Genomic DNA, 15685 nt, shown 5'->3' with positions numbered 1-15685 from the left:
ACAGAATTTTATGGGAGGAGAAACTCTTCTTTCACATTCACCTCTCCCACAAAACTCATTCCAGCTTCAGAAGAGGACGCTTACGTATTAGCACACAGAATTGCTGACTGCCTAGTAGGAGAGTCCCAAGCAGGGTTATGGCTCAGCATTATTCACCAGCATCTTCATTTAGCATCATCACCCTTTCCAGTGCTGCTCTAACATACGCTATTTAACACAGCACATGTTATTTGCAGTGGGTTGCTCTAGTTTTCCATATTATAGCCACAATCCGAGTATCTAATCGTGGAGGAAGACCATGACTCTGAATATGGGGTCGAGATAGACCGGCCCTATTATTTATACTCTGATAACGCTAAATAGTCGTAGCCGGGGTCAAGCGCTCGTTCCAGCAGATGTAGTACAAACTAATTTTGAAGCCATCTTGACCCCTGGAGCATCTTTAAAGCAACTAAGCACAAAGTAGGAAGGAAAGGAAGGTTGGGAACAGCCTGCACACCTTGCCTCAAGCAGCAGGCCCAACAGCGGCAGAAAGGAGGAGGAGAACGCCACGCGAGGATGCTCGTGAACAACGCTAGCCTACGTCCCGTTCTGATGTCCCTTCCCGCGGGACCGCAGTCTGCACGCTTTAGGAGATGCAGGGGGAATATTCTGCCGGCACAGGCGGGTGGAGAGGCAGAATCCATCTCAAGACCCGGACAAAGCCTGCTGAAAAGCTTTTCATTGCGGTGTCCAAGGTGACAAACGTGAAAGCCAACAACTAATGAACAACCTTGCCCCTCTCCAGGCTCAACTCTCTCCTGCAATAGTTTTCAGAAAGAAAAGTCTCCTACAGAATTTATTCTCTCAAAAAAAAAAAAAAACCCAAACCAACTCGCCCACATTCACGTCCGACAGCAGCACATCCTGGGAGCTGGACCTCAGCTCCGACCCCACGTGGGAACAACTTAGGCTGAACTCCACAACTTGGGTGCGAGCTTGGAGCAAAGATGACTATGAAAGCAAATCTCATTACTTGCACCTATTACCTGGTTTGATGCAATTCTCTCTCGATGAAGTCACTTTCTGGAGGAAAGGTTTTTTCCCCAGGAAAACCACAACAGAAAGCCTCATTTCTGCATATGCTTTGGCTTTTTGACTCAGCAGTAAATATGTTACCATACTATAGCCAAGACAGACAGACTATGCTCGTGTCAGGACATTTTCAAAGTCTTTCCTCAAGAGTTACCTGCATGCCCAACATGTAGCATCACCAAATAAACTTGTTCAGCTTAATGCGAGGGACTGGTATCTGATGCCACTTGGCTCGTTTCTTCCAGTGGAATTCAGGAGTCAGAATTGAAAGTAAGCCGGAGCAACTGCCAAGATCCTCACCATCCGCCTCAGACTAACAGCTCAATTACAGCCTGTACGAGTTTCACCGAAGAGACTATCAGAGGCTAGCAGCCCACGAAACAGGCGGCGTTTCAATCAAATTTACTCCCGCGTACTGATACCGTGCAGTTGCTGGGATGAAAGCGGAGGAAGCCGTCAGGCTCGCAGAGGAAAGCCCGCTGGGAAGAGGCAGCGGGCAGCCGGCCTGTGGCTCCCAGCCCAGATCAGGCAGGAAAGCTGCCCAGAGCTCCGCCGACTGCGATAGCTGCTCCTGGTGCTGCGCTGCTGGGTGGGTTGAGCGATGTACTTGACCCTGAGAAAGGGGAGGCTTTCTCCTCGCTTTCACTCTCGCAACTGGGTAACTTTCACTTCACGCCTTGTGCTGGATCTGGCGCTTGTTGGAGCTCTCCATGTGCCAACTCAACTCCTTAATTAAATAGGAAGAGATAAAAAAAATAAAAGTAGTTTGCTGCTGGGTCAGCAAGTCCAACCAGCCCACGGCAGGGTTTGAACAACCGCAGGAGCTGACCCACGGCGAAGAGAGGAGGGAAGGAGAGAAGAAGCCTGGCTGCTTCGGGGTGGCGAGCCATGAGATCGGCTGACGGCACTTCACATGCGTTCATCCTCAGCCCAGCACAATTACAGTCCCCGCTGCAGGCAAACCTAACGCGCTTCGGCACAGAGTGGCTGGGGAAAAAAAGCCATACGTTACCAAAGCACGCATGTGAATCCCCGTCTCCTTTTTCACTAAATTCCAATTTTTAGGAAACATTTCAAACCTTTGAAAATTAACTCCCTAATCAGGTAAGCCTATGCCACGAGGTTTAAAAAAAAGTGAGAGAGATATAATAAATAAAAATAAATATAATATAATAAGTAAAAAGAGACTGACAAGACGGACTGATCAAAAGCAGCTTAATTTCCTTCCAGAGCCCCGAGGAGCAGCATCCTGCGTCACCAGGGCATGAGCAAGGTCTGCAGAGCTTCGCTATTTCCGAAGCCCATTTTAACCTTAAAATAACTAAATGCTTTATTTTCCAGAACGAACACGTTAATGCATATTTGGCTGGAATTTAATTACAGCAATCAAGTGGAGAACTGAAGCTGAACGTGGCTTTGGCAATGAGAGGAGGAACAAAGGCCGATCCAGCTGGCAAGGCAAACCGCAGCGCAGGTCGGCCAGCTCCCAACCGCACGCGCTCCGGCTCCCAAATAAACCCCGTTTGAAGCACGTCACTGAATTCGAGAAGAATTTGCATGGGGGGGGGAAAAAGCGGAGCCGCACGGCTCAAGTTTTCCTCCTCATGTATTATGCAAATGATGCCGAAGCATTCCTAATCTTAGAGGGGAAAATAAGCTTCCCGGGGAAAGTTCCTCCTTCCTTCCCCCTCCCCGTGGGACACGGCTCCCACAGGTAGCGCAAACCTTATCGCCCACGGTCACCGGTGACGTCAGCCTGGCTCCAGGGCTACTGTTTTGGCCGGCAGTTACAGCTCAATTTTCTGAAAGAGGAAAGTCCACCGATGATTTAAAAGCCTTTTTGTTTCTTGCAGGAAAGCAAGGATTGCGTCAGCAGCCCCGGCGCGAGTTTTCCTTCGGTGTCAGTGGAATTTTCCAGAGGAAACGGACTCGAGGAACGACTGGAGCCATGTGCCAAGGCAGTTGTGAAGGGACCTGCAATTGCTGCAAAATAAACTCCAGCAGCGTGCATGCGCGCCGGAAGATTTTTCCCGTCTCGGCACAATAAAGTCACTCGTGCGGCTGGAGAGGGACAACAGCTCCCAAAAGCCACCTACGTGCAGCTACGATGGGAAATGCTGAACGTTGGAGCCGGTGCTAATTGATCTTGGTGAAATATTAGCAAACGATATGCTTTTCTCAAGATGTTTCGATCTAAAGCAGAGTTATCAGTCGCATAAAAAAAAAAAATAAAAGATTTCTTCAAAGCTTGATGGGGAGAGGCTTTGAAATTAAATAGTGGAGATACAATCTGAACCTACAGTATGAAATCATCACAGCAGGTCGATAAACATATCTGAGATGTGATCTACCCTAAGGGCTAAGCATTTGATGCCTTGAGAGCCTCCTCTAAATGAGAGGGACCTGCGTGCAGCGATTCTGCCCCGGTCTTTGCAATGTTTTAATAAAATCCAGTGTGGGAGATCTCTCCAGTAACTCCGATTCTGAAACGCCAAAGAAAAACACATTCCTTGACATCCACATCTGAGTCATTCAATGCCCTTCATCTTGATTTACGGTTACGAAACCCTTCTCCTTTTACTGTGGAAGCGGAGGCAGAACCTCAAGAACCATGAAGACTAACAAAAACTCCCGTCAACAGAAATGCTTTGTGGAGAGCTTTGAAAAGTTTTGCTGATTTGGTTTGCGGGGAGATTTTATTATCGCTAACTTCCCAAATGAACTGGGAGCATAAATGAAAGCAAAGCCATCTAACCAGGTTCCATTGCTCCGGCTGGAAGCTGCACCACAAAAAGTAGGGATGTAAACAAGTTATTATAATGTTTATCACGGCGGTGTTACCATACAGCGCACTCGATGATGAGTCTGAAGAAGTGCATAGCAGCACGGGGCATGTTCTGTATGTGGGGAGAAGGGAAATCCTCTTCTGGGCGATGCTGCACTGAGCAGCACTGAAGGCAGCACGGCAGACCCGCCGTGTGCGGGAGGAGCAGAGGAACAGAGGCCCGGCTCAGGCCTCCCTTCAGCCCGGGAAACCCAACAGCCCCGGGCCATTTGCTTCTCTTAACTCACTGCACACCACGAAGCTGCCCAGGGAAGGTGCAGACACCCGGAGAGTGAATCTGCGCCTCCTGACAGAGGCTGCTGTTCATGGATGTTAAGACTAATTCGGTGCGCGCCAGGGTCTTACCAATGCCTGACTTGAAACCAGGAGAGCACACGGTTGTCTGTCCTGCCTGCTCTTCCTCCTGCGGCAGGGCAAACAGGAACAAATGAAGGATTTCTTATAAGAAACAGCCGACATTTCCGCAGGGAAAACTAAGAGAAGACAAAATCCACCAGCTTACCGCACCATCTTTATACAACGGGATGAGACGCCATTACTAAGCCCACTAAAACACCTAGCTCTAGTTGAGCAACAGTTGCTTTCATACAGAGCCCCTACACTCTAAAAACAGGGAGCAAACCCAGCTGGCAGCATGGGGAGACCACCAGGAGCTGTCGGGAAAGATGATGAAGATCCAGGGACACTTTGAATTATGGATTCCTCCGAAAAACGAGTTCAGTCGGTTTGCGATCACACACATACACACACAGAGCCATGAATCACTCCATTTGCATTCCCTTACTTTTGCCACTCCTTTATCTAATCAACCTCATTCCAACACTTCCTAACTTGCAAGCCCTGGGTAACCTGCATTCATTGATTTTTTTAGACTCCAGGTTATCCTGTTCATTAACGTGCTCCCCCCAGAGATTAACAACCATCTATTACAAAGACAACTTGAACGAGCTTGAAAAAGTAACGCAAGGTCGAGCCCTGCCAAGGGAACGTGTAGCCTTTTGTCCCAGGGTCTGCAGCATTATATAGCATTCAGAATTGAGAGCTACTGCCACCTCAACAGAAGCTGGAAAGCAGCACAACACTCCTTGCTGGAAGGTTTTTACGAAGGATTTATGATTTGCTAGAGAATAGCTGCCCTTTCTGACATTGCTGTAAATTTTACAGTGTCCCTACTTACAGGCGTTATTTTTATTTTTTAATGGCTGCATAAGTGCACTCCATCAATAATCTCTAGCCCAGCTGAAGAAAACTTCCTTCCAAAAAACTGTTGTGTGTGCGATAATCAGAGGACGGTTCACCGGGACACTGCTCCTTCCTGGCAGCTTTGGAGCTGCTGTCACCTTCTGTCCAGACTCCGAACATCTCCAAGGACATCAGCCTCCTCCTCCTCCTCACCCTACTTGGCACCAGGGTCCCCCAGAATTTGGGGTCCGTATCACGGGCTCTGACCAAACTTGTCTGCGTGGAAATAGCTTTTAGGTCAGACTTCAAGACAAAAGTTCCTCGAGAACTGGAGATGATGGATTTCTCACCCGAAGGCTCATTTTGCCATGCTGCTTCTCACCGGGGCTGACGGCATCCCCTGCAGAGGAAACCCAGGTGGGAAAGAAACCAATGCCCACCTCACGGACCTGCAGCATGGGATCAGATCGCTGCTGCTTCTTCCTCTTCCTCGCTTGGTTGACAACCGCCTAGTGCCACCCCTGCCAACAAGGCAGCGATCCCGGGGCCGCTGCCCTCGCCAGGCGGTCCAATTCCTCAATGTCCCTCAGCGCTTTGGAAATACAACCGCTAACAGGTCCCACAACACTAACTGCGTTGCTTAATGCGCTCCTGAAACAATCAGATTCACTCGGATGATGGCAGGATAAAGACCTATGCAACAACAGAAGGATTAAAGCAAATTACTATTTCTCTGTGCAGGGCCTTTGCTCACAGCTAAAGACCGGCAGCCTGGGTAAGAACATCTTGCACTGCTTTAAGTCTCTTCAAATAAAGTATTTCATGCCACGTCTTTATCCCTGAAATGATTTGCACAACAGTGAGCTACACTGGCGAGATAGAGATATAAAGCAGAAATTTTGCACTCAGCAAAATCAGTCACGGCCTGGGGCACCAGAACTCGTTCTGGAGATGGGGAGCACAAGGACAGCCAGCCAAGTTATCCCTCTAATTGATCATGAAGCGTCCTGGCTTGTTTAAGTGTTCGATGCCTGAGGAGGGAAGAGGAGGAGGAACAATTTTACCAGCACTGCAATCTCAGATTATAAACTTCTTGGAGTCCTCATCTTAAGCTTGGGGGGGTAGAAGCCAAAGCATAAAGCAGCGATGGCACACTCCTTCAAAAAAAGTCCCATCCACATGTGACGATCCTACTTGAAGCCCAAACACTGCCGTCTCCTTTTCAAAAGGTTCAAGGAGAAACATTTGCCACTGGGTCCGTTGGGGTTTACGATCTTTGTTTGTTGTTAAATTCTAATCCTCCTCATCTGTAGCAGGCAGGGATGCCGGGAAGTCCTCTGGCTTCTCTGTGTTATTAGCCTTAACTGCTCCGCTGTTGTTTAGAGATCAGATTAAACCTTCCCCGCTCTCAATATAATGGAAAGGGAATTTGTTTTCATGTTCCTGGCTATTTGCTCTTTGAGTTTTCTTTCACCCCTTTCGACTCCGTGTTCTGTATGCCATGGCTTGTTCCTTCCTCCAGCCTCTACTTGAGGGAGGCTGATGGACAGACCGGCATCTACCTGTAATTACAGACATCCTCAGCTCTGCCTTTGGCAAAGCTCCTTGCTGGTTGCACAACCCCTGTGGAGCAGTTTTCCAGTCTCCCCAGCTCATTAGCGAGGGAAGAGCAGGGCCGCGCGGGCTCCGGCTGGAAGCGGCGGTGCTGCCTTTGGTGCAGGATCGGTGCAGGAATGTTAACGGGCAGCTGCCTGCAGCCCGGCGCGCCCCAGCCCCCATCGCCGCATGATGCCTGGAAAGGCCGGACTTGCCAAAACCTGGGATCTAGTAATCAGGGAAAGCCCAGAGCCTATAAATAGACCTGCAGGCGAGCGCTACGCCATCGCGTATCCTGCCGCCCAGGAAGCGCGGAGCAATCACAAACATTTTACACATTAAACAAACTCGGGAGCTGTTTAATCCCGAGGTGCCAAACCAGACCTTTTGCAGCATGGCACGAAAGTATTTGGAGAAAAGGTGAGACGGCTCGAACCGCCGCACTGCCACGAGGAAGTTTGGAGCCTGTCAAAAAGGGTTACGTGGGACAAAACGGCGCTGCCCAGAGCCACGGCACGGCGTAAGCGCGGCGGAGGCTTCTGGTGAAGGCGGTGTAGGGTAACACAAACTGCTGGATGAGGGATGTCTTCTCCAAAGGAAAAGAAGCTAAATTATGCTTTTGCTTTGTTCAAAAGCTTTTTCAAAACTTATTTCTGCGGTTTTATTTTCTCTGCAAACATCCGTACACCTGTAAACGCTGTAGTAAGAGTGTTCGTGTTGACGCAGGTTTCAACAGCGGGAACTGAAGTCCCATGAAGAGCACTTGGAGAGCTGCCTTCAACAACGCAGGGCTTTTGGGTTTACTGCTACGTACTCCCATTAACTCCTCTCTCCTCTAAGAGGAGATAGTGCGTGTAGGTGCTGACCCAAGATTTTTTTGGCGGAGATTTTAAAGCTTTCCGCTCAGTATTGGCTCCCTATTCAACACAAAAATTACAAGCGCTTCTTGCCACCAGCTTTTAAAGCCCCGCACAAGCGAAGCCAAAGGCAAGCCCTGCTTGCTGTCCCTCTCTCCCGGCTCTGCCTGGCCCTACAGTCATCGGCGCTTGTGTTACAGGACAAGGCCGAGGACACTTCCAACAGCAGATTCTCTACGATCCACTTCTAGTAAGAATAGCAGACTTAAAACAAAAAAAGCAGAGAGGCGTATCAAGGACTATCGTTAATTTACCAAGACTCATTGTAAGAAGCCTGTTTCGGAGACCCAAGAGGCATCCGCAGCTCCCTTAAGCGGTGCTTGTGTCAGAGAGAGGGCGCGGGAGGGAAGCAGGGAACCCGTATCCACAAAGCACATAACGTCACGAACGCTGCAAATCCCATCTCTGGGCTCACACAGATGGTTGCATGGGGCAAGATGGATCTAAGATTGGCGAACGCGGCCATCGCTCCTACCCAGCAAACGCTGAGCAGCGCTAATAGCGAAAGCTCCCACGCAAAGCCCTGCCCCATGACCCAGCAAGGGACGGAGCAACCAGCAGCCTCAGCCTTGCGTGCAGTGATGCTGGTCACGGTGACTGTTAATGACTAACAACCTGCGCTGCCCATCAGCTGATGTCACTTTCATCATCATCGTCATCATCATCACATGGTTCTGGACAGCAAGATCTCTTCCATCACTAACCCAACAAGAGCACAGACCAACAGCAAATGTGGTAATTACGGTGCACAAATTACGGTTGTAAGTGAAGATTATAATTAAATGTAGCATATAATTAAATGTATTCCTATAACCACTCTGAAACTGCTACTGCACCAAGGCGCTCACAAGACACCTTCAAACTGTTCTGAAACCGTGACTTCCTCTTGGAAAAAAGGGTCATCGTCAAAAATCAGCTTTCCTTCTAGTAATGCAAACAAAACCTCCGGGTCAGATGCAAGACCGAACCCTGCGCCCACCTGAAACCACACAATTCCACGCAGCACCTCCTTCCAGGCCTCCTGAGCCCTGTTCTTCATTAAAACACACTCTTCCTCACGCCCATGATGTTTCACACCTTCCTCTAGCGCTGAAGAAACACCACAGCCGTCAGGCAGAAGGAGAAGCTCCAATCTGTCTTGGTAAACAGCTTCCCTGCACCCCTCTTTGCCCCAACGCACACCTACACGCGCTTGTGTGTCCGCGTGTTCCTCCCATGCCGGAACGCTCCATCTGCCCCTGCTTTCCAAGGCACGGACACCGCTCATCAGCTTTCCTGGAGATGTCCTTCAGCAGGAAATGTGATACTTTTCTCCCATTCTGAACCGAAAGATGTTGTGAAATTTCCGTAAGACAAGTTCTATATTCAGCTGTGATATTTATACAGTGCATTACAAATATGCCTAATACAGAGTACGCTGGTTAGCCACGGTACTTAAGTAATTGACAGAGAAACAAAATAGGAATCACTTTTGAAATTCCTACACTTTTAGTCTGTCTGGTTCAATTTTCTCTTGCACACAGGTCAGAACATTTCAGGAAAAAAATGAGCAGAGGCAAAAAGCCTGACTCCACACTGCAACGGCACCGTAACACCTAGCAGAGACTCGTTTCGAGGCATACAGTGCCTTTACCTTTCCTAGCCTCTTTTAGGAGTTTTACTTAATAAATCTCCAGATACTTGTGCTTATCCACAACCTCTCAAGCCAGCCCTGGTTCTTGTCAAAGGACATCTGTCAGGGCCTCAAAGGGAGTCGCCACCACCTGCAGGACTCTCTCGGCACTGAGGACTCAGCCAACCTCCCGAGACGTACGTACTCTAGCCTCAAGGGAACAGGGACAAGCCGAACATCTCCGTACCTACAGGAGAGATGCTCTGCTCCTTTCAGAGTCAGGTTATGCACACTCGGTTCTTACTGATGTTTTAGCTCCACTTAGTGGCCAGCAAGGCTCATTTAAAGCCTCGCCTTCCTCTTGAAACTACCGCTTTACCCAAGAGTTGCAGACAACAAGGATCTTCTCCACTGTGATCAGCGTGAGCCTGGTTCGTGATCCACAGCCCAAACAACGTCAACTAAAATATCGGGTCTGAATTCCAGCAAACACTTACCTTGGTAGCAGTGGGGACCGGGGCTTTGGTTTGTCTTTCTCCTTTTCACGTTCCCTGTCCCGGTCCCGGTCTCGGTCCCTGTCCCGGTCCCTGTGCTGCCTGTCTTTTTCATCTCTCTTCACTCGTTCTCTCTCGCGTTCCCACTCTTCTTTCCGCCGCTGGCGCTCCTTGTCACGCTCCCGTTCCCTTTCTCGTTCTCGCTCCCGCTGGCGCCGCTCTCGCTCCCGTTCTCGCTCCCTCTCCCGTTCCCTTTCTCGTTGTCTGTTCTCTCTTTCCCTTTCCCGTTCTCGCTCTCTTTCCTTTAAAAAGAAAAGAGAAATCGTTAGGACGCTGTGCTAACATCTCCTAACAAAGCGGGCAGCAAGGTTTCAAAGTCTTGGACCGCAAGCAATTACATACGCCCTCCCACGTTAGAGCAAAGAATTGAGATAAATAATCTGGACTTTGCTGGCCATCACTGTTTGCTGAGCCGGCAGAAAGTGGAGAGGAACAAAACACCGCATCGTATTCATCACAGTTGTAATTTTCAAAGGCAGCAGTCAAAGATTAATTTGGCTTGTTATGCTTATTAAATAAACGTATTGATGTTTACAAGTATTTACTCTCATTGCTAATCATGTTTATAACAAGCTAATTAACTTTACGAGCAAGCACCATGAAAATAATTGATGGTGCATCATGTGCAACAATAGTGAGGACACGCTCCTGTTTATACACTGCTTCTACAGAACAGCAAGGGCTTACAGCACAAGGAAAGCCACTTTGTAAAGGACGTGACGAATACCAGCAAAAAGCTCCCCACCGAGCAGGATTTCTTATTTTTGCCACTACTCGCGAGGGACAACAGCTTGCACGAGGGCAAAAGGAAGCGGAGGGAAAGGGTTCACAGCCTTATTTTCACTGAGCTCTACACCTTACAGCAGCGCAACGCCAACTGACTGCATCTGGGATTTTAGCAACCGGCCGGGTGCTTTCCTTGTCTGACTCAAAGCAACTCATGTGCAACTCCACCAGCGGTGGACAGTCACGCCGGAGCCTCCGTCTGTACACAAAGCACGCCTGTCCAAATCTAATCCTTTCCATCTGTCCCAATAACTAAGGGGCAAACCGTTCCTCAGTCAGGTTATTTCCTGGAAACTCCCTCCCTCTCCAGTGTTTCCAAGAACGGCTGCAGATGCGGCCGTAAGTGCCCGGTAGGCAGAGGAGCAGCTGGTGCACATGAGGAGGAACCACACGCTTTTGCCTTCATCACGCTGAAACAGAATAGCCTCCCATCGCTGCACCGAGAGCGTGTTCTGTGCAGTAATTAAGTCAAGATTTAACTATTTGTAAGATGAAGCATCTGGAACATACACGAAAAGTCCTGTTTCAACCACTGCACTGGAAACACGACAAGCACCAGAAGTACCTGGAAGAAAGTTGAAAGGAAAAGCACGGAAAGGGGTATTACCTTACTTACTCTGTAGTTACGGTATGGATCTGGGTCTGTATACTGAACCCTGAAATTCTCATACTGCCCACCACGCCAGAACCGTTCTATTTCATAGTCATAATAGGGATCTGTATAGGGATCAAGCCTACAATGAAAAACAGGGAAGGTTAGAAAGGGAAATAGCACCTTGTCGCCATACAGAAACACTACGTACTCTAGGTCAGGTCTTAGTCACTGTGCACTGACAAGAAAAACCCATGTTCAACGGAGTATGACCGTACAAAGTGGTTTCTTTTCCACGTACCCCAGCCAGACAGAAATAGTCTTTTTTAAGTGAAGCTTATCAGAGAAAAGCACAAACCTTTCTTGATAAACACAAAAAGAGAAACACTACGAACCAAATTCAGCCTTCAAATCAATGTGGTAAAAACGCAGAAACACCAATTGCTTTTTACAGCCACTTCAAACGTGTGCAAATGTAACAGAACGTGTTTTGCCTCATTGATTTAGAGCGGCGTTTTCCGTCCACGCACGCAGAGCTAATCTCAAGCACCCTCACATCAGAAGTGGAACAGACCGTGATCTCCTACGCCCCTGCCACCGGAGGGGACGGGTGCATCCCAGTGCCGCCAGCACAGGACACGAGCTGTTGCTGAGCTTTCCACTGGGAGAAGCTAAGCTTCAGGGGCAGGCCAGCAACGCTCTGCCCCGACGCCTGGAATTACTCCATGCAAGGAAGGTAACCGCGTCTGCAGCTGATATTCTCCAGTGGAAAAGAGGCGCTGGCCCTCCAGCACACAAATGAACTGGCAAGCACGCCCTGCTCAATTGCAAAACTGTCATTACTTTCGGGGAGGACAAGGATCTAAAACCCACCCTCCTTAAATCTGTAATGTCTCCTCCATTTGATGATTTCTATTAACATTATTTGAGGATTTTAATTCACATACTCAACACTATCCAATCCCTGCCAGCCACCTGGAGTGAGAATATCAGATCCATTGTAAAGATGGGGAGGTGGGTACGGGAAACAAGAAACTTCCAGGGCCACAGAGGAGTCAGTGGCAGAACTGAGATTATAAAGCAAGCGCTCCCAACATCCAGATTATCCGTAATGAGACTCTGACTTGTAAGTAAGAGGAATAAAGGGCCCACTTTTGCATTTGAAAAAGTGCCAAATAATCTAAACCAGGCTAAGACATAAGTGCTGCCCTGCAAGTCAAGCAGCTACCTGTATTTCTTTCAGTGCTTTTAAATGGTTTAAGATTTCTCTTTTTGTCTGAAACAATAAGCCAAGGGAAAGAATACCAGGGAATCCTGAATATGGATGCTTAATTCAGCAACAAACTCCTGATGCCAACCAGACAACAGTCTGGATTCGGAGACATCAGGTGTTCAAAGAGAGACAAAAAATCTCAAGCTACACCAAAAAGGAAATTCGACTTTTTAACCCAGCCTCAAGTCCAAATCTCCCCATTCCCTTCCTATAACATCTGTGGAGTTTTTATTCATTTAAACAAGCATTACTGCTGTTCATTTAGATAATTCACTGCTTAAATCCTTAGGCAAATAATTGGTATCACCCCAAAAAATCAAATACATCCATTCAGTTAATAAACCGCCCATTGCACCTGATGGGACAGCAGTCTGTGGCCTAGGAAGTTTTAAGAAGTACAATGGAGAGAGGAAAGGGAATATTTTCTTACAGTTGCAACAGTACTGGAATCAAAGACCTGCTTACCCATAGTTAATGTTTTCTTTGATGTCCACCTCCCTATAGTTTTTCAAAAAAGAAAAAGGGATTCATGAACTATTTAGACATCTTCATATGTCACAAGACAGTCCTGAAAGCATTTATTAACATCCCAGCTGCACCACCAGTGGTTAGTTTGCTGCAAAGTGTCAATCTGTGCAATAAGTGCGTGCACGTGTGAGAAAAATCACCATTTTCTCGAGTTTACAGCAGCAGCAGCTTCATAGCTTTTGCTTTTACACACAATGAAGGCATTTTAATGCCACAGTCTGGTTATACATAAAGGTGCTCGAATTTTCCGGCATTCCATTTGTTTGATTACTGCCGTTTAACACTGGCTACATGCACTATATTTTTTTCTTGATTATAAGAAAAAACAGAAACTCCTGTACCTAACACAACAATTCTTACATCGGTGAGGCAGTGGCATAAAACAACTAGAATGCTGATGCTAGTTTTCTTATACAATCATAAAATAAAAATACTTTATGGCCAACCCACGGAGCACTGGTGATAATATGTCCCAGGTGCAAGTGAAAGCCTTCTCAGAGGAAGAGAAGACCAAGACACAGACCGATTTCTACAGAGGAAAAAATTAATATGGGGCAACTATTTTGTTAGAGTCTGCAGAACTGAGTAGATAGCTTCATTTTAAGATGGGGAAAGGAATTGTACTCCAGAGCAAATCAAAGACTATTGAACAAAAGCTTAACCTGCTCCTTTTCAGACTTTTTTTTTGGCAGTTCATTCACTCTACAATAGACAGAACCAAGCCTTGCGAACACGTCCTCTGTGAGTGAGTAGAAATAATCCATGATCTGTACATGTAGGAAGAACAGAGGATGTGTAAGCAAGACAGAAACAGAGATTCACCTGTATTCCTGCAGAATACAAGCCTCTCTCTCAATAATTGTTTTTCCATTCCATTTCTTGGCTCAAGAACTACTAAGCAAGTCTCGCAGAGCTGACTTATTCACCCTTGCACCTTCTTCTGCCTGCTCTCAGTTGTGACAGGAGTGTGCCTGAGGACTGCAACATTTTATGTTTCACCTCCTTAAAAAAACAATCACCTAAACACTTAAGTTTAGGGTGTTTGTTTTGGCCCAGGCCATGCCCTGACAGCTAACAGGTTTGCTTTCTGACCAGTGTCTTACTAAACAGTTTATCTGGGACTGGTCAAAATATTTGTTAAGACCAGCTGCTGTGCCAATGCCCTTGCAAATAAACACCCAGCTGGTCGAGACAGTACAGCTGCTGCCCTGAAGCTCTTGGATGTTGAGCGTACTCCAACTTTGCAGCCCCAGCTTTAGTATTTTAAAACTCTCATGGGTTGGAATAAGAAAAACAAGAGGAAAAAAAGCTGGAAGAATGCACTGGTGTGAGGTAGGCAATGCACAACTAGGTAGTGTCCTTGTGGGATCAGTATGCCAATGACACTGAAGGCAGAAAGGTTTAGAGACGACTGTAAAGGAAGGTACCGTTGAACTAGAGTGGGCAGAGGCAGCTCAAGTTTTTAACCGGTGTACATACTGCTTAACAGAAGTTGTTTCCATTTTCTGAGGTGAGCACTCCTCCAATTTGGAGGAACAAGTTAACTGAAGACTGCCAGACTGCACTACATTTCCCACCCATCTATTCCACGTAGCAAAAACAAGACTGCATCTTACGCTGGATCTCTGACGTCTCTGGTGATGCGGTAATTCCAGTCACGGAAAAACTCATTTTCTTTGTCAAATTCACGCTCGTCTTCTCCAATAGTCACAGTGAACCTCTTCTCCTCAAAGTCAGGCTCCTGTTCTTTTCTCATAGTTGCCTTTTTTAATACCTGCCATAACATAAAAATAACAACATTGTAAAGAGAGAACATTTCTGAGGCACAGAGAAATTGCAGTATTAAAAACCCTTCACGTGGGAGAAACCTGCTCTTCAACTAAAGCATCCTTCTTCTGCCCAAGTCTTATGAATGTGCAGGACACCGGACTTTTCTTGACATAGAAAGTGTAATTCACTACTCCACCAGCTCAGAACAGCAGCAGACAGGCAATAAAAGTTTCGCCCATGCTGACCTCATTTTCTGAAATGATGAGACACATTGATCCTATAGGTCCTACAGAAACAGATACTGAAGTAAGGGGAACTGGATCAGCTTTAAAAGTTTTGCTTTGTGGTGGGCTTGATTTCAATATCCCTGAACTCCTGAGGGCCACAGACTCTCCTGAACTCATGTTAATGTAAAAAAAAAAAAAAAAGCCTAACCTGGGTGCTAGCTCCTCTTGACTGTACAATAAATGTGATATACAACAAGACACAGCTAACAGGTTAAAAGGCAAAAGGAAGGCTCCTTAAAAAAAGCAAGACACTGCATGCTCCAAAAAGAGCTCTTCTAGCATCCTGCTCTCAGCGAAACAGGCCAGTGGATTCTGGAGAGTCAGCACGCTTCCCGAGGACGCCATTTACCTCTTTAGCGTGGCGGAGTCCTCTCTCCCAGGCACTTTCTGTTGGAGGGTCTGGAGGGGGCGGAGGTAAGATTTCATCAACAACTGGCCCTCCCTGTTAGAAAGGGGAGAAGAGCAAGGAGACATAGACACTTGACATTAGTTTTAAGTAGCAAACTCATGCTTTGTAAACACTTACCCTGGACTACCTCCAGATACTCTGGAGAGGTATCAGCAGGACATAAGCTGGGACACACATGGAAAATTATTCCCCTCTCCTAGCAACCTCAAGACCACCTTTTAAAAATCACGTATCCAACGGATGTATTGTATTTTGCTAAA

General features: G+C 47.3%; 1 protein-coding gene across 7 annotated transcripts in view; it reads right to left on the bottom strand.

Moving 5' to 3' along the window:
• The window catches only part of ZC3H18 (zinc finger CCCH-type containing 18), a 50488-nt gene that overhangs the window by 18765 nt on the left and 16038 nt on the right, over positions 1–15685 (bottom strand). For 4 of the 7 annotated variants that reach the window (XM_082320408.1, XM_082320409.1, XM_082320413.1 and 1 more), the window contains exons 6-10: positions 15366–15458; positions 14576–14733; positions 12897–12929; positions 11174–11300; positions 9724–10022 (exon numbers count right to left, since the gene is read on the bottom strand). In XM_082320408.1, coding sequence (XP_082176534.1) covers positions 9724–10022; positions 11174–11300; positions 12897–12929; positions 14576–14733; positions 15366–15458 — 710 coding nt within the window. The remainder of the gene's footprint in view (positions 1–9723; positions 10023–11173; positions 11301–12896; positions 12930–14575; positions 14734–15365; positions 15459–15685) is intronic. The other 3 variants (XM_082320410.1, XM_082320411.1, XM_082320412.1) reach the window with 2 other exon arrangements.

Source organism: Platalea leucorodia (genome assembly GCF_965183815.1).
Source record: "Platalea leucorodia genome assembly, chromosome: 8".
In the NCBI taxonomy this organism is placed as follows: Eukaryota; Metazoa; Chordata; class Aves; order Pelecaniformes; family Threskiornithidae; genus Platalea; species Platalea leucorodia.
The sequence above is the reverse complement of the archived record's forward strand: the minus strand, read 5'-3'. Positions and strand labels throughout refer to the sequence as shown.